The sequence below is a fragment of the Chiloscyllium plagiosum genome, unplaced genomic scaffold (genome assembly GCF_037043375.1).
Source record: "Chiloscyllium plagiosum isolate Xiang-an unplaced genomic scaffold, Cpla_swu_hap1 HiC_scaffold_1, whole genome shotgun sequence".
Taxonomy (NCBI): domain Eukaryota; kingdom Metazoa; phylum Chordata; class Chondrichthyes; order Orectolobiformes; family Hemiscylliidae; genus Chiloscyllium; species Chiloscyllium plagiosum.
In genome coordinates this window covers 2,561,248-2,587,445 of record NW_028270139.1, presented here as the reverse complement: position 1 = coordinate 2,587,445, position 26,198 = coordinate 2,561,248, and the positions used below count along the sequence as shown (strand labels likewise).

The window sequence follows — 26,198 nt, the reverse complement described above, 5'->3', positions numbered from 1 at the left end:
TGAGTGCTGATGACTTGAATGGCTCTTCCGAAGAGAAATTTAAAATGGTTGTTCAGAAAGTCAGAACTCTCTGGCTGACCCCCTCCCACTCACACCCCATGGTCACACTTTACAACCAGCTCCCCCCTCTTGCCCCCACCATACCACTCTCACAAGCCTTCTCCCCTCACTTGGACAGTTCATTGTATTCTGGGATCCGAACAATTTTCAAGCATTAAAATAGCATTGAAAAGGTTTGTGAGGCACTATTCAAGGTCATGGATTAGAGTGTATCTTTCCATTGAACCTTTGAGAATTTATAAAAAAATTAAACTATGCTTTTATGTTGCAAGGAAAAGCTGAAGTAATGGATCTGTTTAATTTTGAGTAGTATTTCGGATGTGGTAGCTCAAATTCTCCAATTCTTCTTAGCTGCTAAGAATCAAATATGTTCCCAAGAGCTGCTTTTACCAAAAGATAACATTGATCTGACATGTTGTAGTTTTCCAGAACTATTTGACCACACTAAGCACTAGACCAATCATATTTGTAAAGGAATCATTATCTGATACCTGCTAATCCGAAAACAGAGCCTGTCTCAAATGTCAACCTTTCATTAAGAAAGAGCTAGAAAGCAGCTCCTGTTGCAATGACATCACTGCAAACAAAAGTTGAACTTACATGTAGACATACACCACTCTCTGAAAAAGAAAATAACTCTTTTCAAACAGGCTTTGTTGACTTGAGTTATATTGTTTGTCATCTTTCCAATTTATAAATACCCAGATGGGGCACAAACCAAAAACATAGCCAGTGCAAAGACAAATGCTTCTGACTAATGTACAATAAGGAGGTATAATTATGTACTTCATTGCTATTTATAATTAACAAGTTTCTAGGGCAAAACATTTTGCTTTAACTGAATAGCTCTGTGCCAATATACTGCTGTGCTGAGATACTGCCCACACCATATAAACAGCATTGCTTTAACTTCTATTGTGGCAAGGATGACTCAGCTATAAACTTCAAAGTCAATCAAGGTTTTGGTCTACCCAAACTTGATTTTGCCATTGCTAAGAAAGTACTTCTTGAAATATTCTGTAAATGAACTGGGATAATAAACATGAAGTAGCAGGTTCTGGCAAGTGTTGAAACACTTAAAGCAAGAAAAAGAAATTGAACTTGGATTTGTATCTTCATGTCAACCTGCTGCTTAACGTTGGGAGCTGATGCTTATTTCAGCCTGGGGTAGTGCCCAAATCAGGGTGAGGTGGGCAGATGCCAAACTGGGCAATTAGAAGTGGCATCTCCATTACTGGCATTTGAACCCAACACATAGCGTCTTCAGTTCCAAATCTGTCTGTCTTTTCCCTATTCCCCCACCATATCCTCCATGCTCACCTGCCTCATACCCACTGTGGATAACTTTGGGAAGCCTTTAGAATGTTCATGAAACTGTCAAAAGTAAACTTATTCAAATTTGAATTTTGAACAAATCCTCCAAGGTCCTCATAAAATTATTGATGGAACAAAGTCATTCAAATTCCACTGAGGAGAGAAGACATGATGTGATTAAGTGGTCATTGGACTGTCAACATAATCAGTCATTATCACACCTCTTCAAAAAAATTTACTCCTTTGTGATCTCATAAAGCTGTCAATTGAAATGAGGTTCATGGTTCCTTTGACAGCCACAGTAAGTAATCTTGCTGAGATGAAACCATTACTAGGGTTTGGAGCTCAAGCAAGCATCCATAATTAAATTCCAATGCAGAACTGTACCAACAAAGCCTCCAGAACTGAATATATTCCAGTATTTGAAGTAATGGAACAGCTTACCATCTGTTACATGCTTCAAACGCTGGAACAGATTGCTGACCCTGTTCATGAAAAGACTAAAGTGCACGATACAATTGATGCAATAAAACCTGAATCCCATCCGTGCACAGTTTAGAGGAACATGTTATCTGGTGATCAATGTACCTTAACTCTTTGGAAAGCCTTCCCACTTTCACAATACTTGTCAATTTAATCGTCACTTACCTTCTCTACACAAAGCCTTATCAAGCATTACTGTACTTAGAACATACCTAAATTGCCGTGCACCATTATATTATAACATGTGAAGTGGAAAGCACCTTTGATCTCATCTGTCACAAAGTTCACAACTCCAAATGAGAGTTGCCCCATGGTTTATGATTTTTCTGAACTACTGTGAACTAGAGCATCATTAAAAGTCATCCGACTCACTGAAAATAAATCAAAAATGCGGCCTCTTCCTGCAGTGGAGCTGGAAAGTTGCAAGTGCAGTGTTGAGCCATATTATCCACTCACTCGGTGTCACTAAAATGGTGACAGCAATGGAGCTGAAATTCTGGAAGTTATCCCCACCAGCGTTTTTGAGGTCCACCTCCTTCCGTTCCAATACAGACTGAGTCTGAAAGTCTCGTCCTAAATTTCTAAAGAGAAAGTAAGATTTTTTTACAATTATATACTCTGCTGGACTTGCAGTTAAATCACATCAAAACCAAGTGGCACATAATAGGGTTAATGTTATAGAGCATGTAATATTTCATGTCACTTACATATAAGTTATACTCAGGACTTCTGATACAAATACTTGAGCCAAAGACACTAGGTTCTGACATTAAACCCAGGCCATTATTTAAAATTTGTTTTGAGAAGATTTGTAGCTGGATGTAGGTTTGCTTGCTGAACTGGAAGGTTCGTTTTCAGGCATTTCATCATCATACTAGGTAACATTATCAGTGAGCCTCCGGATGAAGCACTGGTGGTATGGCCCGCTTTCTGTTTATGTGTTTAGGTGACATAATTTCCTGTTACTCCAACTGGAACTCTATCAGCAAACACATTGACTTGAATCCCATTTATCACCACCTGAGAAAAAGAACAGGAAATGACATCACCATAGGAAATAATGCACCACAGGAAATGACATCACCAACCCAAGGAACCCAAACACATAAATAGAAAGTGGGCCATGCCTCCAGTGCTTCATCCGGAGGCTCACTGATGATGTTATCTAGTATGGTGAAGAAAAGTCTGAAAACGAACCAGAATTGGGGGCAAGTTTTACTTTTGAGATAGGAGTTGAGCCATTTCCCAGGGTCATGGTACCACCACCTTATCAGTTTTGGAACAACTTCAAGGGGTTGAAAGGCCTGTTCCTGTTCCTAAGTGATAGATTCTCTGAAGTGGCTGTGCCTATCCACCACGCTTTCACTCACGGATTTGGTGGCAGCTGGAGTCAACGTTGTCACCTCCTGAAGCAGAGGGGAGCCCAGACAGATTACATTATAGTGTGGAAACAGGCCCTTCGGCCCAACAAGTCCACCCCGACCCACAACCCACCCATTCCCCTACATTTACCCCTTACCTAACACTATGGGCAATTTAGCGTGGCCAATTCACCTGACCACCACATCTTTGGACTGTGGGAGGAAACCGGAGCACCCGGAGGAAACCCACGCAGACACGGGGAGAATGTGCAAACTCCACACAGTCAGTCGCCTGAGGCGAGAATTGAACCTGGGTCTCCAGCGCTGTGAGGCAGCAGTGCTAACCACTGTGCCACCCACAACAAGTATTGTGATGTTGAGGCAACCTCTAGAAGGCCTGCCTCGGTTCACTCACTAAACCCCTCCCCCCACAATTCCCTCTAACTCACACCTTACCCACTCACAGCCTGTTCACCCAGGATCTATTAACTATGGAGCTCTTCATCTCTATAATAACATTGAAAATTCTTTCAAATGCTAATAAAACAACATCATCCTATTGAACGGTCATAAAATCTTCTTAATTCATCTGGAGATTTTTGCACAGTTCGGGTAAGTTTAAGAGCCATTTGTCTTTAAGAACAAAATTCTAACATCAATTACTGCAGTAAAAAGCATACTTGCTATTCGGGAATGCATTGTGGCATGTGATATTGCCAAAACCCTCAGAAATTGCATGTCAAAAGGTTCCCAATCCCAGATGAGGGCTTCTCCGTTCTCCACGGCATCTCTGAGCTGGTGTGTACCATATTGCCATCATAAATCAACTGGACTCCATCAAAACATTATTGGTGGGGGTAGCGTATGATCTAAAATATCGGCAAAAGTGAGGACTGCAGATGCTGAAAATCAGAGTCCAGATTAGAGTGGTGCTGGAAAAGCACAGCAGCTCAGGCAGCTGATGAAGGGCTTTTGCCCGAAACATCGATTTTCCCGCTCATCGGATGCTGCCTGACCTGTTGTGCTTTTCCAGCACCACTCTAATCTAGACTATGATCTAAAATATACTCATCCCAGAAGGAAGCAGCAAGATTAGCTTGCTGCATGAGGATTCATGACATGCTCCCTTTTCCTTGCCAGTGGCCAATGGATAGGGAGGTTGAGCTGCTCCATGGAGTGCCTGGTGCATCTTTTTCTGCCCATCCATTTGCTTCACCTCAGGATGTGAAAATCTAGCCCATCGTTTTCATATGAGTTATAGTCGGGTTCTTAAAGTTCTGGTTTGAAAATGGGTTAAATAAGTTTTTGCTGTTATTTTCTGCATTATATGACTCCATCATATTTCCATTATTTTTATAGATCAGTATTTTGGATGCAAAAAGAAGCATGAATATTGGAATATTTCTGAAGCAATTCAAAAGGTAAGACACTGTTTTCTAAATGCTTCTTGATTTTTTTTTCAAACGTTTTATTCTTGCAATAATAAACGTGCATAAACTCTTTGAACGTTTTCTTTAAATATCCGGAGGAAGCTGATTCTCATTAATCTTTTTGAAAATTTCATTTAGTATCTCAAGACTGTTGAGGCATCTCTTAGCAATAATTATTACTGCTCTTCCATTTTCCATGTATTGCAATATAGATTTCATATTTAATAAAGGACTACATCAGTTTTTGGGGATGATCTGACAAAATCAAAAGAGTACGGGTCTCATAAGGTTCAAAAACATTTAATGATGATTAAACTAGGTTCAATAATCACTAGTTAAACTGTTACCTTTCGCAAGATTTAAGTTTAAACTGTAATGAGTGAAATGTTTCCCTTAGTCACTGACACCCTATAACAGAGGAGTCAGGTTTGATTATCCTATTCAGACAATCTGAGAACCTCAGGAATGTCTGTCAATTCAGTCTCCGTCGAGGTGTGCTCATTAATATCTTGCTGAATGACCATCTACATTAACCTTCTCTGAAAAGGGCTGTACCATCTGTAATCCAGGAGGTTACCACAGCTATCAGTTTCTGTTCTGTGCTGCCTTTTGGGACTATACTAGCCCATTTCCTAGTTCATTGTGTGCATCTTTACTGTTCATTCTCGATTTGTGTTGTGGCTAATTCTTGAGAATAATAACTTTAAATAAAACGACTTTAAGTGAAACGTTGGCTCCCGTAGGAACCGATGCTACTTCTGTAGTTAGGTTCCATATGAGCTGCCTTGCCAGAGATAACAAATATGAAAGAATTAAAACCTCTGAGTTGAAAAAAATCATATTGCTAAATTCCTACATTGGTAAATGAAGTAATTTTCAAAATAAGTTTAAAAATATGAAAGAAAAGTGCGACTTGCTATTTCCAGTACCTCCTTTCCATTGGCGATCTTGCTTCTGAAACATCCTGCTCCCTGATCCTTCTGATAGCTGCAGACTTCTCCCGCTGCTCTGAGGTGTGGCCATATCCTACTCTCCAACCTTTGGAGATGTGGCCACATTTCCACCCTCTGACCTTCTGAGTTTTGGCAACATCCCACTCCCTGATTGTTTCTGTGATCCACTTCCTGCCCCTGAATCCCCGCCACTCATGAAAGCTTGGGAGGAGAGCTGTAGGGTCGGAACAGCTTCGACAAATAAGTTTTAAAGAGAAAATGGTCTGTAGAGGCCCTGTCATTTCTGCACTTTGGACTCACACTTCCATGACATGGGAAGGCCAGTGTCGTAAGAACATAAGAAATAGGAGCAGGAGTAGGCTATTTGGCCCCTCAAGCCTGTCCTGCTATTCAAAAAGACCATGGCTGTTCTCCTGTTGGCCTCAACTCTTCTTTCCTGACAGCTGCTCATGACCTTCAATTCCCTGATACTTCATCAATGTAACGACCTTTGCTTTAAATGCTTCCAGTGATTGAGCTTCCACAGCTCTTTGGGCTAGAGAATTCCAGACATGCACTACTCCATGAGAGAAAAAGTTCTGTTGCATTGCAATTGTAAAGTTGTAATAAGACTTAGCTGTTTTTAAATGGAGGTGGCACGCTGGGTCACTAGTTACTGCTGCCTCACAGCACCAGGGACCCGAGTTCACTTCCTGCCTCGGGTGACTGTCTGTGTGGAGTTTGCACATTCTCCCCGTGTCTGCGTGGGTTTCCTCCGGGTGCTCCGGTTTCCTCCCACACAAAGTTGTGTAGGTCAGGTGACTTGGCCACGCTAAATTACCCAGGGTGTTCAGGGATGTGTAGGTTAGGTGCATTAGTCAGGGGTAAATGTAGAGGGAATGGGTCTTGGTGGGTTACTCTTTGGAGGGTCAGTGTGGACTTGTTGGGCCGAAAGGCCTGTTTCCACACTGTAGGGATTCTAGATTCTAGAACTTTCAAATCATGTCAAAACTAAACTCCAACTCCTTAGCAATAAAGGCTATTTGCCTTCCTAATTAATTGCTGCACATACATGCCAAGCTTTTAATGTTCCATGCACAAAAACCACCAGCTCCCTCTGCATTGTACTCTTTGGAGTCTCTTTCTGTTCATCTGCCATTTGATTCTTCCCGCTAAAGTGCATGACCTCACACTTTGCTGCATTAGACTCCATCTGCCAAGTTTTTGGCCTCTGTCTTGACCTGTTCATATCTCCTTACAAGTTCCTTAAGTCCTGATCACAACTCATGCCCTCCCACCATTTCTTGTGAGCAGTAGTGTAGATGCCTGTCCAATATTTACACACATTTAAAATTGATTCGTGGTCTTTTCCAAATTTAATAGAAGTATGCAGTCATGCAAATAAAGAAGAATAACCCAATCTCAGGTACAGCTTCCTCCATTGATCCCATCTTGAATAATGGATAGCCAGAACCCATGAGTCTTATTATAATCCTTTACCATTTTATTGGAAGATATTATCGCATGTGCATTCCAAAACCTTCACAGAAGCTTGATTTAAGCAGCAACTAATTAAAAGTGGCAAGCTCTAAGATGCTATGCTAAGTGCCCACTTGGCCCCAGGTTTATTTTCCAACAGAGGTGGAAGTATCCTAATTGTGAATACTGCATGTGGAAGGCATTTTAAAGAATTAGTAGAACAATCAAATGGAAAGCACCAAATCTTCGAGCCTCTATCAGTTATAAGACCATAACAATAGGCCTTTCAGCCCCTCCAGTCTGCTCCACCATTCAATAGGAGCCTGGCACATCCAACATTCCTCATATCCATGTTCCTGCATTCTCCCAGAACCCTTGATTCCCTACCAATCAAGAATCTGTGTATCTCAGCCTTAAATATACATAGGGACTCCATCCCTACAACTGTCTGCATCAAGGATTTCCAAAACCTCACAACCCTCTGATAGAAGAAATTCCTCCTCAGCTCAGTCTTAAATTGGCGCCCCTGTCCTCTGAAACTATGCCCTCTGATGCTAGACTTTCCCATGAGGAGAAACACCTTCAAAGCATTTACCATTACGATTCTTATATATTTCAATGAGATCATCTCTCATTCTTCCAAATGCCAATGATTGGAGTCCCAAGTGTTTAGCCTGTTTTCATAAGACAGTCTCTCTGTACCAGGGATAGTCTTCGTGAACCATCTCTATACTGCCTCCAATTATTTTTTAAATAAAGGATTAAAAATTGTTCACTTTACTCAGGATGTGATCTCATCAGCACCTTGAAGAGTTGCGGTAAGACTTCCCCATCGTTATACTCCAACCCCCTTGAAATAAGGGGCAATGTCCCATTAGCCTTCCTGATTACCTGCTGCACACTGTTTGCGAGCTTCCTGTGTTTCATGGACATGTCCCCTTTGTGTTGCAGCTTTCTGCAGTTTTGCTCCTTTGACATAGTCGGTTCTCTCTTCCAAAGTCAAAAATATCATTATTGTCCACACTATACTCCATTTGCCAACTTTTTGCTCACTTAGTGAACTTATCAATATCTCTCTGTAAACTGATTGTAGTCATCTTGCAACCTGGCTTTCCACCTATTTTTGTGTCCTCTGCAAATTTGGCTTCGTACATTCACTACCAGTCAGATTTCTTACACATTAAATAGTGAAGGTGAACTTTCTACTGAGGTATAACAATATACTTCTGAAAAAAACTGGGAAAGGAAGAAGTAAACATAAGGGAACTTGCCATGTACAAGAATGGGAGAATTTGTAATCAACTTGTGACACATTGTATATTGATAAAATAAGAGAAATCAAAATGACAGTGTAGGTGTACCATGTATGGTGCTAAGACTTCCAATCTCACCTCAGTGATTGCTGTTGTATTGAATTATCCTGGTTATAGCCGAAGAGTGTGGTGCTGGAAAAGCGCAGCCATTCAGGCAGCATCCGAGGAGCAGGAGAGTTGACGTTTCGAGCATAAGCTCTTCATATCCTGGTTAGAACATAGAACATTCCAGCACACTACATGCCCTTCAGCCCTCGATGTTGTGCTGTCCTGTGGGACCAATCTGAAGCTCATCTCTCCTACACTATTCTATTCTCGTCCATATGTCTATCCAATCACCATTTAATGCCCTTAAAGTTGGTGAGTCTATGACTATTGTAGCCAGTGTGTTCCGTGCCCCACTACCCTCTGAGTAAAGAAACTACCTCTCACATCTGTCCTGTATCCGTCAATTTATAGCTATGTCCTCTCATGTTAGCCATCACCATCTGAGGAAAAAGGCTCTCCCTGTCCACCCTATCTAACCCTCTGATTATCTTATATGTCTCTATTAAGTCACCTCTCAACCTTCTTCTCGCTAACGAAAACAGCCTCAAGTCCCTCAGGGTTTCCTCATAACACCTTCGCTCCATACCAGGCAACATCCTGGTAAATCTCCTCTGAACCCTTTCCAAAGCTTCCACATCCTTCCAATAATGTGGTGACCAGAACTGTACACAATACTCCAAGTGTGGCCGCACCAGAGTTTTGTACAGCTGCAACATGACCTCATGGCTCTGAAACTCAATCCCTCTACCAATAAAAGCTAACACAACGTATGCCTTCTTAACAATCCTATAAACCTGGGTGGCAACTTTCAGGGACCTATGTACATGGGCACCAAGATGTACACGATCATAAGCCTGATTCCTGATGAAAAGCTTATGCTCAAAACAACGATGCTCCTGCTCCTCGGATGCTGCCTGACCGGCTGTGCTTTTCCAGCACCGTATTCTTTGACTATAGTACATTATCAACAGGGATTGATTGTATGGTACCCCGTGGCTAGAGGAGCCTATTCTGTTGAATGAACATCATTTTCTCCCCTCAGCTATCCTAGAGAACACTTGGATGCACATTTTTCCTGCTTGGCATTTCATAATGAAAATATTGCATTATTGATCTGTAGACAGTCTATTAAAGGGCTGTCTCAGTCGTGAATCACAATAGATGAAGAAGCAGTCTAAACCGAATGTGTTTCTGGTGAATTTCCATCAATTTCATTTTCTTTTTCTTTGTTGCTGCTCAGTTGGTTCTGATTTTGACTCTTGACTTAGGAGAACTCTCTTCTGCTTTTCCTCCTCCTTTTCCATCCCGCCTGAAAGCATTGGCTTCTCACTGGGGTACAATTTCTCAATGGCAATCAATCCCTAATCCTTCACTCAGGCTGTCCACTGATATCAGAATCTCATCTGTGACCAACTAATTCAGCAAGCTTCGAAAATGTGACCTCCTGACCTGTGCACCTCATTGGCGTAACCTGCTGCAGCCTTAGAGGAGAGTGATTTTACAGTTGTAGTTTGTGGCATTACTCACAGAGGGAACAGATGCATTTGCCTAGACACTGGCGGCCTGATGGATGGTATAGTGCCTTCGGGCCAGTGACCTCCTGCGACCTTGACATGTATTGTTTTTAAAGTGAGGCTGCATCTACCAATGGCCTCATGAAATCTAGAAAGTTATCACGGCCAAATACTTCAAGTCAAACTGAATAAAAATTTGCAAATTACACAAGCTAACATCACTGAATTTACATATCATCCATAATAATTTTCACTGAATCTGTAGGATTCCAGAACAGATACTTGCTGTGATCTAAGAATTATTTCTTGACTCCTTTCTTTTCAATCTTGTGGTTACTGGACTATAGGCTTTGGTTATCCCTCTGGATGATTTCCTACCTTCAGTGCAGACAAGGCATCCCGATTATCAGCTAAGCCAATACTCATAATAGATTACTAACGGGCTCCCTTACCTTGTAACTAATGCTCTGGCCTCCACCATTGCTAAACGAGCTTCTGATACTAGTCTTCAATCCAGGCATTTAGGCCCTTGTCCACCCTGTGCATTTCACACTGCTCATTTAAGGTGGATTTTCAACCTGATTTGACTGATATATAAAGTAGTCATGGGGATACTTCCCTCAGCTTTCACCACATTAGTGCAGGGGTGGTGGAGGTACTCAGCTGAGTTATAATCCAAGCCCAAGTTCCTGTAGGCTGGAGGCATGGTGATGTGTTGCATTGCAGTAGTTTTGGTGTTTGTATTTTAAATATTTATACAGATGTGCTTTTTTTATCAGGATTTCCACAGCCTCTGGTAATAGTGGGTGGCACGGTGGCTCAGTGGTTAGCACTGCTACCTCATAGCTCCAGGATCCCAGGTTTGATTCCCACCTTGGCTGAATGTCTGTGTGGAGTTTGCACATTCTCCCTGTGTCTGCGTGGGTTTCCTCCCACAGTACAAAGATGTGCAGATTAGGTGGACTGGTCATGTTAAATTGCCCCTAGGGTTCAGTGATTTGTAGCTTAGGTGCATTGTTCAGGGGTGATGATAGAGTAGGGGAATGTGTCTGGGTGGATTACTCTTTGGAGGGTCTGTGTGGATTTGTTAGGCCGAAGGGCCTTTTTCCACACTGTAGGGATTTATAATAAGTGTTCACACTGAGATGGATGTCTCAAATCCAGCCGGCCATATTTCCATATGACCCTAATGTATAAGAGCAGAATTAGGCCATTCACCCATCGAGTCTACTCTGGCAGTCAATCATGGCTGATATGTTTTTCAATCCCATTCTCCTACCTTCTCCCCATAAACTTTGATCCCCTTACCAATCAAGAATCTAGCTATCTCAGTCTTAAATATACTTAATGACTTGGCTTCCACAGCCTTCCATAGCAATGAGTTACACGGATTCACCAGACTCTAGCTAATGAACTTCCTCCTCATCTCTGTTGTTAAGGGTTGTCCCTTAATTCGGAGACTGTGCCCTCGGGTCCTATCCTCTCTTCCAAGTGGAAACCTCATCTCCATGTCCACTCTACCCAGGGCTCTCAGTATTTGGTAAGTTTCAGTGAGATCCCCACTCGTCCTTCTAAACCCCTCAAGTATAGACCCAGAGTCCTTAACCATTCTTCATATGACATGCACTTCATCCCGCGATCATTCCTGTAAACCCCCTCTCGACCCCCCCAAAGACAACACATTCTTCCTTAGAAACAGGGCTTGAAACTGCTGACAATGTTCCAAACACAATCTGACTCATCATATCCAGCCTCAGCAGCACTTCTCTGCTCTTGTATTTTAGTTCTCTTAAAGATGAATGCTAACATTGCATTTATCTTCCTAATTGCCAACTGAACCTGAATGTTAACTTGAAGAGAATCCTGAACTAGGATTCCTAAGTCTCTTTGTGCTTCAGATTTCCAAAGCTTTTCCCCATTTAGAAAATAGTCCAAGTCTCTATTCTTCCTACCAGAGTGCATAACTCGGACTTCACAACATTGCTTTCCATCTACCACATTGTTGACCACACTCCTAGCTTGTCGAAGTCTTTCTGCAGCCTCTTTGCTTCCTCTACATTACCTGTCCCTCCACCTATCTTTGGGTCATCTGCAAACTTAGCAACAGTGCCCTCAGTTCCTTCATCCAGATCGTTAAGATATTATGTGAATCATTTTGGTCTCAACACTGACCCCTGCAGAACTGCATTGATATCCTGAAAAGGACCCCAAAATCCTCAGCCTCGGCCTCCTGCTGATCAGCCAATCCATGCCAGTACCTTGATCCTAATCCCATGGGCTGTTCTGTTATTGAGCAGCCTCCCGTGCGGCACCTTGTCAAAGGCCTTCTGGAAATCCAAATAGATCACGTCCACTGGTTCTCCTTTATCTAATTTGCTCGTTACCTCCTCAAAGAATTCTAACAGATTTGTCAGGCATTACCAACACCACGGAGAAAGTGAGGACTGCAGATGCTGGAGATCAGAGCTGAAAATGTGTTGCTGGAAAAGTGCAGCAGGTCAGGCAGCATCCAAGGAGCAGGAGAATCGACGTTTTGGGCATGGGCCCTTCCTGAAGAAGGGCTCATGCCCGAAACATTGATTCTCCTGCTCCTTGGATGCTGCCTGACCTGCTGTGCTTTTCCAGCACCACATTTTCAGCTCATTCCCAACACCACCTCCAGTCAAACCCATCTCATATTTTTTGATTCATTGAAACCTTCCCATGTATTTGTAAACATGGGATTTTCAGAGAACACTGTGTTGATGTGATTGAGCAGATATTAGTGGAGCTCAAGGGCTTAATTTCCAGCTTACCACATTTTTAATGAGTTATTTCCCATGCCTATTTTGATCCTCTGACTTAATTAACCTCAGTGAATAACCACAAAGCAATATGCAAGTACTATACCTGCTGCTCAGCAATAAGTATACTCTAGTCAAGTACATTATGCTGAGAGATCAAAATAGACATACCCTTTGCCTTCACTTTCCAATGAGTCCCTTATCTTTAAATAGCCTTCTGTTATTTTAGAATGATAATTGTCATTTGATAGATGGGTGCTAAATGATTAAATATTTTAGACAAAATTAAATAATTAAACACAAACAACGTGGATTCCAATCTTCATTTTATTAAACACTTGAATGAAGATGCATACATGTTTCAGGAAATTCGATATTTTGCAGTATCAGAGCTAGCTTGACTGGTTGCTTTTTCCAAGCTCATTTATTTAACTGCATTATGAGAGAAGAGACCTAATACTGGGAGATACTGACCGAAATCCTTCTTCCAAGTGAAATTGAAATGAGTTTAAATGGTTCCCCATATATTCTTTATATCTCAAATGATCATGTAAACGTCAATGCAACCTTTTGCTTGTATATTTTTGAAGAAACTCATTGATCTGTCAACCAGAAAATCTCAATCTGCAAAAGGATGGACAGATATAAGTATTCTTTTCTTTATGATGTGAATTTTGTCTTTGTTTTTTCACTATAATCCAGCATATCATAATACAGTGGGTACTGTTTATTAGTTGAAACTTTATTGCTGGAACAGCACAGCAGGTCAGGCAGCATCTAGGGAACAGAATAGATCACGTCAGAATAGATCATCTAGGTACTGTTTATTAGTGTCAACAGTGGAACTCGCCAAGTTTGCAATTTACACATAGCCAGCTTATTCTAAGATCACGAGTTCTGATTGTTATTTATTACAAAGGCTATAACCTGTTAGTGTAATGTGGAGAGCTTGGCTCTGTGCATAATGATTCACAGGTGCTGCCTCATCTCCACAAGGTAACCTCAAGTCTCCCCACCTCCCTTGTTCACTGGACGTCAAGTTAAAAATCCTTCCAGACTGACTGACTGGATGACAAACAAAAACCCTGGGATGACCTTGGCTTTTGATCCTGCCTCAGGAACAGTTTTCTTGCCCTGAACCAGAAGATGCTGGGTTTAAGCCCCATTCCAGAAACTTGAGAACACCATCCAGGCTGCTCTCCCAGTGTAATCCCAAGGAAAGCCTGCATTGTTCCAACTGTTGTCTTTCAGATAAAGCATTAAACCAATGTGCAAGAAATTCCTGTCAGTTAGATATAAAAGATTTTGTGGCAATGTTTAAAGAGAAACAGGAGAGTTCTGGTGGTGTCTCAGCCTGTAGTGATCAATGAACATGGCCACAAAATGAGCTAGTTATTTACCTTATTGCTGTTTGTGGGACTTTACTGTGCATAAATTGACTGTAATATTATAGTGAGCACTTGTCAAGAGTAATTCATTCAATGTAATACTCTTTGGCTGTCCTGAGGATTGAAAGACACTATAAATCTGCAGGGAGAGCAGAAAGCTCACCTAAAGCTGTTTAAAGGCCCCTCTGCCATTAAATGGCCGGGGAGGGAGCTGGACAAGTGAAAACTTGTCCCCTACTTTCTCTCCCCGGGTGAGATACCTGATTCCTTCCACATAAAATTCATCCTTTTGACTGAATGCTAGGAGATGGTTAAATTAGTACTGTTCAGAACACAGTATCTTTGACAGCTGGCTATCCTTTATCTGTGAGCCAAGATAATACTCAACTGTGAGCTCATTTTATGACCTAAACTAAGTAAACAGAATTGTACACTTTTCTGAGGCACTGTTTCTCAGTATGCATCATCCAAACCGTGTGTACTAGACCACTTTTCAAAGATTATGACATTTTTTTTCAACAATGAATGTAATTATATTTGCTGTTTCCAAGTACGGTACTGATGGGCTATTAAAGTAGGGCAGAGTGTCAAGGAATGATTACAATTCATTTCTCGGCATTGGAACTGGATTTAATGGGAGGACAGAGTTAAACATGAGCCTGTAGATATTCATTATCTCGGTTTACCTACAAACAATGGCAACATGAGCAGCAACTGCTATCAGTTCTTACATTCATTGGAATCAAATGGTGCTGAGTGTGAGAGTCTTGGGAGAAGAGTGAAGAAGGTTAGAAAATGAAAGGGATTCTTTTGTTGGATGTATTGGTGAACTCACTTGAAACAGTAAGTCACAGCCTTGCAGCTACGAGTGCAGAATCATGCAGACTCCCCACATTCATTTGGACTTTGGGGAAGGAGGTACAAGAGCCCAATCATTTCATCACGTCTGAAGGAGAACATCATTTGTAGTCACCCAGCCTTCCCTTGTGGATCAGTGCAGTCACCATCATCATCACTGCAATGGTATTGGTTCAGGCTCAGCACAAAAACGCTGTTGATGATGAAAACAAATTGGAAAACTGATTCTGAAGTCTTCAGGATGTTGATGCAAGAAAAGGACATTGTTCATGAAAGGTGGACATTTAAAAATATTGATTTATTAAAGGGTTTGGAAGACTAATTTGAATGAAAAAGTAGCTTTTTGTGGAAACTACTTCCCCACTGTCTATTGGCAAAGTGATACAAATATATTATTTCAAGTAATAACTGAGAGTGTAATTATTTACATTTAGAAACTGGGGTGTTGACCTCATCATTTTCTTGTTTATTTTCAAAACAGTGCAAGCTAATTAACTGATTCTTATTTTCTGGAACAGTTTGTTGTATAGAGTTTTGATTGCATGATCTGCACTTTCCAACCCATCAGGTCTGGCAGTTTTAAGCCTCTCACATGTTTAACAACTCCAAAATAAAGGAGAAAGTGAGGTCTGCAGATGCTGGAGATCAGAGCTGAAAATGTGTTGCTGGAAAAGCGCAGCAGGTCAGGCAGCATCCAGGCAACAGGAGAATCGACGTTTCGGGCATAAGCCCTTCTTCAGGAACGGGATTCCTGAAGAAGGGCTTATGCCCGAAACGTCGATTCTCCTGTTCCCTGGATGCTGCCTGACCTGCTGCGCTTTTCCAGCAACACATTTTCAACTCCAAAATAAAACCAAGCATCCTGATTGTGCTGCTTTATTCTACATGGTGCTTTACTCCTAGGTTTGAAAGGTCACTTTCATGGTATTAGCACCGAAACATTTGTTCTTGGTAATGTAATGAACCTGATTTTAAATCTGGGTTAAAGAGTAGGTTACCAATCAAGTTCGAAAAATAGTTTGTATTCATTGCTTGTGCAGTTTATATTTAAAGTTCTGGTTAATTTCATAGTTACTGTTGACCTTCTTTGTACCTGCAATGATTAATTTATACTTTGAAACCTTGAGATCTTTGTTTTCCTCATGAGGACACATTAAATTTATTGTTGAGCAATAGCTTGGATCTTTGTAGTAGTTCAGTAGAGCGTTTATTTAAACTCTAGTGATAATTTGTGGGATGGGTGCTTTGTCTGTAGTGGAGCCTGCAGTCTCCAGCAACCTCTCCCACCTGCTCTGCTCAACAGAGTTTTCACCAAGGGGTTGGGCTGTATCATGATTGAATTAATTCTGGCTGAATGAGTAAGTTAATTCCTAGCTGGCTGTGTTTCTGCCTCATCTTTCTGAAAAAAAGGCTAATTAACTAACGGCTAACAAGCAGCAGCAGATTTTTTTTCCAAAGAATATGAATTTTAATTTTGGGATCTATCTCTTCAGACCAAGAAAGAAGACACAGGTTTTGAAAATCAGGTGCCTCAAGCTCTGAGCACACGGCTATGGTTCATATTGTGCCTGCATCTGTTCATATCAACCTCACAGTCCTGGAACCTCACACCGCCCGGTTCTACCTCCTACCCAAAATTCACACACCTGACTGCCCTGGTCAACACGTCGTCTCCACCCATATCTCCTCATAATTGACACCGTCCTATCCCCCCGGTCCAGGAACTTCCCACATACATTCAGGACACTACCCACACCCTCCACAACTTCCATTTCCCTGGCCCCCAATGTCTTATCTTCAGCATGGACATTCAATCCCTGAACACATCCATCGCCATGACAAAGGCCTCCAAGCCCTCTGTTTCCTCCTATCCCGACAGCCCCACCAGTACCCCACCACTGACACACTCATTCGATTCGCTGAACTGGTCCTCACCCTCAACAATTTCTCCTCTAAATCCTCCCACTTCCTTCAGACCAAAGGGGTAACCATGGCACCTGCATGGGCCCCAGCTATGCCTGTCTCTTCGTCGGGTACGTGGAACAGTCCATCTTCCGCAGTTATCTTGAATTAGTGACTGTATCATAGTTTTCCACAGGTAGAGTTCCTAATTTTAAAGTGCCAGCTTGGACAGTTGCCAAATAATTATTAAAATTTTCCCATAGAAGGGAAAGATAATCTTCAAAGCTGACATACAGGGTAAAATCGAGAGTCCGATAACTTTCACTGATCCCCAACTGTGACTATCTCTGGTCCCTTCGTTGTCACTTTGTTTGTCAGAAGGGAATGCTGGGTACTGACTCTTATAACAGTCTGTGTTGGATGGGCCATGATTGGGGGTCTGCAGACACAAGGTAGTCATGGTTTCATGAAGGTGAACGCAAGCTGGGCTCAGAGCTTCTATTGGAAACATCCCATTGCTGTAAATTCTCTTCTAACTTACTGATTTTTTTTCCTGATATAATGCAGTGAAAGCAATCTTGAGAAACAACTAAGGCTGTTATTCTGGCTTAACATTTATCTTAGCAGAGCCTTCCTCACCAGACATCTATTCAATGTGCTGCATGACACCTAATGTTGCAGGTACCCGCTATGACTGAACAACCCCCCCCCCCCCCCCCCCCAATGTGGACAGATGTTATCCTCTGTTTTCTTCATCACTGTCTTTGAACATTGCACCTCGAGTTGCCAAAACCCTACCTTACTGTTCCTTCTTGTTGCCCGTCCAACAGTCTCTGCCCCTTTAAGGCATTCATTAAATACATTTCTTTATCCAAGCCTTTGGTCAGATGACCAAAAACGTGGTGTCTGATTTTGTTTCATATTTGTTCTGTGAAACACAAGTTGACACCCAAGGGAAGTGAGTCCTGGTACATCATCATTTGATGAGGTTGCACATTACTAAACACTTCTGTTTACCTCATTTTACTTTTGTTTGGGTGTTTCATTGTGTTTTTGTCAGTACTGATTTCTTGTGGATACACCACAGGATAATGGTGAATTTCCTGCATCGAATCAGTGACTGTGTTTCGAAGGAGTGACGACCATTCTGTCCACAGAAATGAGCGTGAGCTTCCAGTTGCCTGCCACTTCAGCACACCACGGTGTTCCCCGGCCAACATCTCTGCTTCAGGCTGGCCGTAGCATTCCCAGTGAGGCTCAGTGAAAACCGGAAGAACAACACCTCATTTTCCTCTTAGTAACTTGGCAGTCTTCTGGACTCAGTATCGAGTTCAACAATTTTTGAGCTTGCGCACCTTCTCCCATGGCCTTACCCAATCCCTACACACCAGACTGCGTCATCACATGGGCTACTACCAAACCCAACCCATTGTCTGCCACTGATAGTCTTCAAGAGTAACTATTCATTGTCCCACACTGACATTCGTCCAAGTCCTTTGTCCGAATGTTTTTTTCCTCTCTCTTTGAGCTCTACCTCCCACCTATTGTTTACTTCTCCCCCTCCCCACCCACGCCATCTTCTGCAATAATGCCAACTGTTTCTTAGCTACCATCAGTTCTGAAGAAAGGTCACTGGACCTCTGCACAGATGCTGCCTATCCTGCTGGGTTTTTCCAACAATTTCAGTTTTTGTTTCAAAAGACTTAATTGGCTCCTTTGGGACATTGAAGGGTTTAAAAGATAAGTGCAAATTTTTCATAATTAATAAGGACCTAGAGAGTGTGGCTAAACAAAGAGACCTTGGAGTGCAGGTTCATAGCTCCTTGAAAATGGAATCGCAGGTAGATAGGATAGTGAAGAAGGCGATTGGTATGCTTTCCTTTATTGATCAGGATATCAAGTACAGGAGTTGGGAGGTCCCAACCAGATATCCCAACCCAATCTAGTCCCACCTGCCAGCACCCGGCCCATATCCCTCCAAACCCTTCCTATTCATATACCCATCCAGATGCCTTTTAAATGTTGCAATTGTACCAGTCTCCACCACTTCCTCCGGCAGCTCATTCCATACATGCACCACCTACGCACACACACATGTTGCGGCTGTACAGGACATTGGTTAGGCCACTGTTGGAATGTTGCGTGCAGTTCTGGTCTCCTTCCTATCAGAAGGATGTTGTGAAACTTGAAAGGGTTCAGAAAAGATTTACAAGGATGTTGCCAGGGTTGGAGGGTTTGAGCTATAGGGAGAGGCTGAACAGGCTGGGGCTGTTTTCCCTGGAGCATCGGAGGCTGAGGGGTGACCTTATAGAGGTTTACAAAATTATGAGGGGCATGGATAGGATAAATAGACAAAGTCTTTTCCCTGGGGTTGGAGAGTCCAGAACTAGAGGGCATAGGTTTAGGGTGAGAGGGGAAAGATATAAAAGAGACCTAAGGGGCAACCTTTTCACTCAGAGAGTGGTGCGTGTATGGAATGAGCTGCCAGAGGAAGTGGTGGAGGCTGGTACAATTGCAACATTTAAGAAGCATTTGGATGGGTATATGAATAGGAAGGGTTTGGAGGGATATGGGCCGGGTGCTGGCTGGTGGGATTAGATTGGGGTGGGATATCTGGTTGGTGTGGACGGATTGGACCGAAGAGTCCGTTTACATGTTGTACATCTCTATGACTCTAAATGGCACTGTTTCTGTCTAGTTCCTATGTACATGGTGGTCTGAATCAGTATGTTTCACCATTACATTCATTCGACAAAGTTCACAACAAAGATATTAGCATTCCTATAAAAAATAGCATGGAAGGATTACACATACTGCATATACATTGACTTGGGAATGCTCTACAAACTGGGATACGTACAAATATTTTTTGTCAACGGTATTAAAACAATAAACATCTCACTTCAAGTTCGTATCTGGTTTGTTACAAATGCAATGGAGGTGAAATTATAATAACCCATGTGCCTCTGTTTTTAATGAACCAGCATTCCAAGTTGGTGTTACCTGCTTCTTTGAATGACCTCCATGTGCTTTCGATTGGCTGAACACTAACTTGTGTATGCTGTATATCAGCTGGACGTCACCAATATTAGCTTGTCATTGTTAGAGGTAATTCTGCACTGGTGAAAACAAGCCTGGCCTTCCTAAAGATGAATCGCAGAGTGGGTGCTCTGAGTTGCAATTGAATAGAATTTGACCCTGAAGAGAAATGGACAACAGGGAAGAGAGAACATTTCAGATATTGCACTCTCGACGTCTTGGTGGAGGATATGGAAAGGAGAGGTGATGTCCCATTGGACAGGGGAAATCATCCAGGACATGCGCAAACACAGCAGAGAGCTAAGGACATCACCAGCAAGTGTCCATTCCTAAAGACCTGAATGCAGTACCACAAAAGGATTCATTGACTTCACATTGTACCTCAGTGGCTAGGGTCAGTGAAAACATTTTCCAGTGCCATAGCCTACCAACTGCAGCACTAGCCTCAGTCAGTTTTCAATGGACCACTTTCCCATTTTTCTTACCAACAATCTCCTATCACATGGGCATCAGACCTAGCATCCATGCATTTCAGCTCACCATCCTACACTTAGCATTGGTGTATATTGCAAATCCACATTTCCCAGATTGTGCACACAGCCAGCTATGGAATCCCCATCAGCCAAACAGAAAGTGGATGTTCACTGACACACCTCTGTGATGCTATCAATGGACAGATGACCATAAATAGGAGGTTCCCTCATCTCTGTGGAGGAGGTATTACTGGCTGTTATTAGAGCAACCATCGTTGAAATCACACAGGTGGGCTGGACCTATTGAAGCTGACTGCGTCCTCCTGCCTCATCGTCTCACATCCCACTTTCCTGTCATACTGCACTGTCTATGAAATGTCAGTGGAGAAAAGGTGGAAATGGGCTAAGCACTTTGTCACAGAAGCCATGGTCTGGTTTTCTATGACACTCTGAAAACTCCCTTACACAGAGCCGTGTAAGTCCCAGCTCTTACAAACCAAATTAGTGACAATGAATATTGAAAGTCCATTTTTAATACAATGGTAACATTTCCCACCACAAAAACAAAATGCGAGCAAATTTCTCATTTTTGTTACGGTGAGTGTTAAAGTTTATCTGAAATAGCAATACAAAATTAAGGATGACAAAACGCAGACATTCTGCATTCACTCTTTTTGACCTAATCTGACCTCAAAACCGTTTTAGGACTAGCAGTCAGATGTCTTGATTGGAGTGGTGCTGGAAAAGCACAGTAGGTCAGGCAGCATCCGAGGAGCAGGAACATAGACATTTCGGGCAAAAGCCCTTCATCAGAACTGAAGACAGGGAGCCTCCAGGGTGGAGAGATAATTGGGGGGGGGGGGGGGGGGGGGGGGGAGAGCGGTGTGGGGCTGGGGAGAAGGTAGCAAAGAGTACAATAGGTGAGTGGGGGTGGGGATGGAGGTGATAGGTCGGGGGGGTGGAGTGGATAGGTGGGAAGGGAGATTGGCAGGTAGGACAGGTCATGAGGATGGTGCTGAGCTGGAAGGTTGGAACTGGGGTAAGGTGAGGGGGGGGGGGAAATGAGGAAACTGGTGAAATCCACATTGATGCCCTGGGGTTGAAGTGTTCCGAGGTAGAAGATGAGGCGTTCTTCCTCCAGTCGTCAGGTGGTGAGGGAGCGGCGGTGGTGGAGGCCCAGGACCTCCATGTCCTCAGCAGAGTGGGAGGGGGAGTTGAAATGTTGGGCCACGGGGCGGTGAGGTTAATTGGTGCGAGTGTCCTGGAGATGTTCCCTAAAGCGCTCTGCGAGAAGGTGTCCAGTCTCTGCAATGTAGAGGAGACCACATCGGGAGCAACGATAAATGATATTGGTGGATGTGCAGGTAAAACTTTGATGGATGTGGAAGGCTCCTTTGTGTCCTGGTCAGGTTCACACCCCCCAACAACCCACCCTCCCATCCTGGCACCTTCCCCTACCACCACTGGAATTGCAAAACCTGCGCCCACACCTCCCCCCCTCACCTCCATCCAAGGCCCTAAAGGAGCCTTCATTGGCCTGTGCCTTCTTCTTAAATCTTAACCCAAGTCTTGCTCACCTCTGTAATCCATGTATCAGACTCAGGGACTTTTGCAAACTTAATTTCTAGGTGGTTGGTGGTAATTTGAAATTTGCCTACTGTAAGACTTGAATCCTGCAACATGTACACATGTACGCATTTAATCTTATATCCTTCAAACCAAAAGGATTTGTCCCTTTTGGCTCGAGGGATATATTTTGCTACTATTTTATTCGCCAATAAAATGTCTTTGCCTGGTATTGCCTGCTGTTAGTAGACCCATTGCTTTGTTCACTTACTGCTGGCTCAGTAGCACCTCCATCGTCTTTCCCAAAATGAGATTCATGTTCTTCCAGATTGAAAATTGTGCATTTTCCCCACCTGCAAAGTCTGTGATCATCCAGTATTTCAGAGCATGCTGATTTCTCTTTCTGATTGTTTAAAGTAGTCAGGAGTCATTGTTGCTTTGCACATAACCTCCCGAGAGCTATCCTGGTCATACTGAGCAGACATTGACCACTGGTGTGTGTCCGGTTTCTGGGCAATGCCAGTACCAACACTGTGCTTTTACACGTCCTGGTTTCTGGCAGTGGACGCACTCTTTCATCATATCCTTTCTGTTCCCCCCTCCCCTTCTCCTCCAAAAAAACTGCACAGCCATCTTCAGCTCCTTCATCTATAACCTTCCCTCTATCATAGTGTCAGAAATGGAGGGGTGTTTGCTGACGCTAGCACAATGTTCAGCACCATGTGTGTGATTCCTTAGCTACTGAAGTAGTCTGTGTTACTCTGCAGCAAGACAGGGACAATGCCTAGGTTTGGATTGATAAATGACAAATAATGCTCACGCCTTACAAATAGCAGGCAATGACACTCTCCAGGAAGACAGATCTAACCATCATCCTTTGACATTCAGCAACATCACCATCGCTAAGGTCCCCAACTATCCACATCCTGGGGGGTAACAATGGTCTGAACCTAAATGGACCCAGACACATAAATAGTCTGGCTATCGGCCAGGTGAGAATGTAGGAATTACGTGTTGAGGTGCGCTCCTCTTGTCTCCTCGAATCCTGTCCACTATCTATAAAGATCAACCAGGAGTGTGATAGAATACGGGCCGAGAGGAGTGGGGCTCCAATATCACTGAAGAAGCTTGACACCATTCAAATGAAGCAGCATGCTGGTTGGATTCCCATTTCCCACTTTCCAACACTCAATCCCTTCACCAACAATGCAAGGTGGCAGCAGCCTGCATCATTGACAAGATGTGGTAGCTCATCATGTTTTACCTTCCAAACCTGTGATAGCTACCATCTAGAAGGACAAGGGCAGCAGATACATGGGAACGCTACCACTTCCTAGTTTCCCTCCAAGCCATTCATCATCCTGACTTGGAACTATATTCCCAATTCTTCACTGTTGAGGGGTCAAAATCTTGCAACTCCCTTCCTAAAACCACTGTGGATGTACATATACAACAAAGACTGCAGCAGGTGAGGTGATGTGAGGTGATACATTTAGGCAAGTCTAATTCTAGAGTGAATTATACTGTAAAAGGAAGAGCCTTGGGAAAAGTTGATGGGCCGAGAGATCTGGGAGTACAGGTCCATTGTACCCTGAAGGTTGCTGCACAGGTGGGTAGATTAGTCAAGAAGGTATATGGTATGCTTGCCTTCATTGGACGGGGTATTGAGTATAAGAGCTGGCAGGTCATGTTCGGCTGCATTTGGAATACTGTGTACAGTTCTGGTCGCCACATTACCAAAAGGATGTGGACGCTTTGGAGAGGGTGCAGAGAAGGTTTACGAGGATGTTGCCTGGTATGGAAGGTGCTAGCTATGAAGAGAGGTTGAGTAGGTTAGGATTGTTTTCATTAAAAAAAAGTAGATTGAGGCGGGACCTGATTGGGGTTTACAAAATCATGAAGGATATAGACAGGGGGATTTTTCCCAGGGCGAAGGATTCAGTAACAAGAGGTCATGTTTTCAAGGTGAGAGGTGGAAAGTGTAAGGGGGATACACGCGGCATGTACTTTACACAGAGGGTGGTGGGTATTTGGAACGCGTTGCCAGCAGAGGTGGTAGAGGCAGGCGCGGTACATTCATTTAGGATGCGTCTGGACAGATGCATGAGTAAGTGGGGAACAGATGCTTAGGAATTGGGTGATAGATTTAGACAGTAGATTTGGATCGGCTCAGGCTTGGAGGGCTGAAGGGCCTGTTCTTGGGCTGTAAGTTTTCTTTGTCATTTGTTCTTTGTTAAGTTCCAGAAGGCAGCTCACTAACTTTGCATGTATGGCACGGTGGCTCATGGTTAGCAATACTTCCTCACAGCACCAGGAACCCAGGTTCGATTCTAGCCTTGGGCAACTATCTGTGTGAAAGTTGCACGTTCTGCCTGGGTGTCCTCCCACAATCCAAAGATGTGTAGCTTAGGTGAATTGACCATGATAAATTGCCTGTTGCATTAGGCAGGGGTAAATTTTGGGTCTGGGTGGTTTACTCTTCAGAGGGACGGTGTGGACTTGTTGGGCCGAATGGCCTGTTTCCATACTGTAGGGAATCTAATCTAGAGATGGATAGTAACTGCTGATTCCGCCAGCAATGTCCAATTCATATGAATGTCTTTTTATTTTGCACAATGTAATGTTACAAAGAAAAGTCTTCTTCAACAGTCGATCTGGAACGTGAACAAATTCCTGTCCTTTCACTCCTCCAGGCGGTCATTTCAATTTCCTGAAAAAGATTTGTTTTTTGTCAATTCAATTTGTATTGAACAATTATGAACTTACAAAGAAATAAGCCAGTCTGATCCCTCAAGTTAATCAAAACTAATCAGTTTCATTGTAAAATCGCTTAATAAAGATCATAAATATTATTAAGAAGGTAAGATTCACCCCAAGTTCCACAACATATATGCACATACGTAAAAATTAATCAAAGAGCTGTGGATGCTGGATATTTGAAACAAAAGCAGAAATTGCTGGAGAAACTCAGCAGGCCTGGCAGCATCTGTGCAGAGAATAGACTCAGTGTTTCAAGTACAGTTCTAGTTCTGAAGAAGGATCACTGGTGATGCTGCCAGTCCTGCTGAATTTCTCCAGCTACTTCTGTCTTTGTTTCAAACACACGTGCACACTCACACACACACTCACGCTCGCGTGCACACACGCCCACTCACGCATTCACATGCACACACACGCACAGTCATACACACGCATGCTCACACATGCACACACACCCACACACAGACACACACACGTACAAACACACACACGTGCACATACAAGTACAAACACACACATGCGTTTGCACACACACACACGCACGCACACGAGCATGCAAACCAACAGAACAAGTAACAGAATTGGGAGGAGATGGAATTTAAAAGGTAAACTCCAAAGAAAGTTGAAGATATTTGCTCTGATGTTGACTTTGAAGTTTAATTGGGATTGTGGAGCTGGTCGCTCTCCCAGTGACAGTATAGTAAATCCTTTTTGCAGAGTGAGTGCTATGGAATTTGAAGTTTGTTATATTTTAAAATTATGTCTTTTTATGATGTATTCCAATTTGTAACAGTGATAGGGTCCAACCTTGAGAATTGTTAAGAGAGAGAGTAGCTGTTATTCCGACGTTACGCTGTCCTGTGGCAGCCTGCACTTGACATGTTACTGTTTTACAACAATGGCTACCTGTCTTTCTCTATACTACCAGAAGGTTAAAAATCACACAACACCAGGTTATAGTCCAACAGGTTTAATTGGAAGAACTAGCTTTCGGAGCGTTGCTCCTTCATCAGGTGATTGTGCTTCCAATTAAACCTGTTGGACTATAACTTTGTCCAGCCCAGTCCAACACCGGCATCTCCGAATCAAACCAGAAGGGTGGCTACAGTCATGTGACTGACTTGCAAATGTGCACAGTCATGGTCCCATCAGGCAGTGGGATTCTCTTTCGCCTCTTGTTAGAAGACAGTTGGTTAATCCCTTGTGTCCTGTGAGCCACCGTGAATGCTAAAGGTGATTGAATATTAATAGAAATCTATCACTCCCGAATGATCTGCCCTCTTCCCAAGAGGAAGAAGCTATTCACACCTTGAGAAGGCCATTGTCTGCGCAGGCTGTTGTAAACAAAGTGTCTGTGCTGTAGTCATTTCAATTCTCTCAATGCAGATCAGTTCCTTTAACAATGTTGTGTCGGCCATTTTAGCAAAACTTGCAGGTCAGGGTGGTTTATAAAGGTGTTTTAAAACACAACAACCTGGTTCATTTAAAGCTATTT

General features: G+C 42.9%; 1 protein-coding gene across 5 annotated transcripts in view; it reads left to right on the top strand.

Annotated features, from left to right (window-relative positions):
* Nucleotides 1-26,198, top strand: part of fhdc1 (FH2 domain containing 1) — a 211,650-nt gene that overhangs the window by 43,631 nt on the left and 141,821 nt on the right. For all 5 annotated transcript variants that reach the window (XM_087999865.1, XM_043700016.2, XM_043700029.2 and 2 more), the window contains exon 4: nucleotides 4,578-4,639. In XM_087999865.1, coding sequence (XP_087855991.1) covers nucleotides 4,578-4,639 — 62 coding nt within the window. The remainder of the gene's footprint in view (nucleotides 1-4,577; nucleotides 4,640-26,198) is intronic.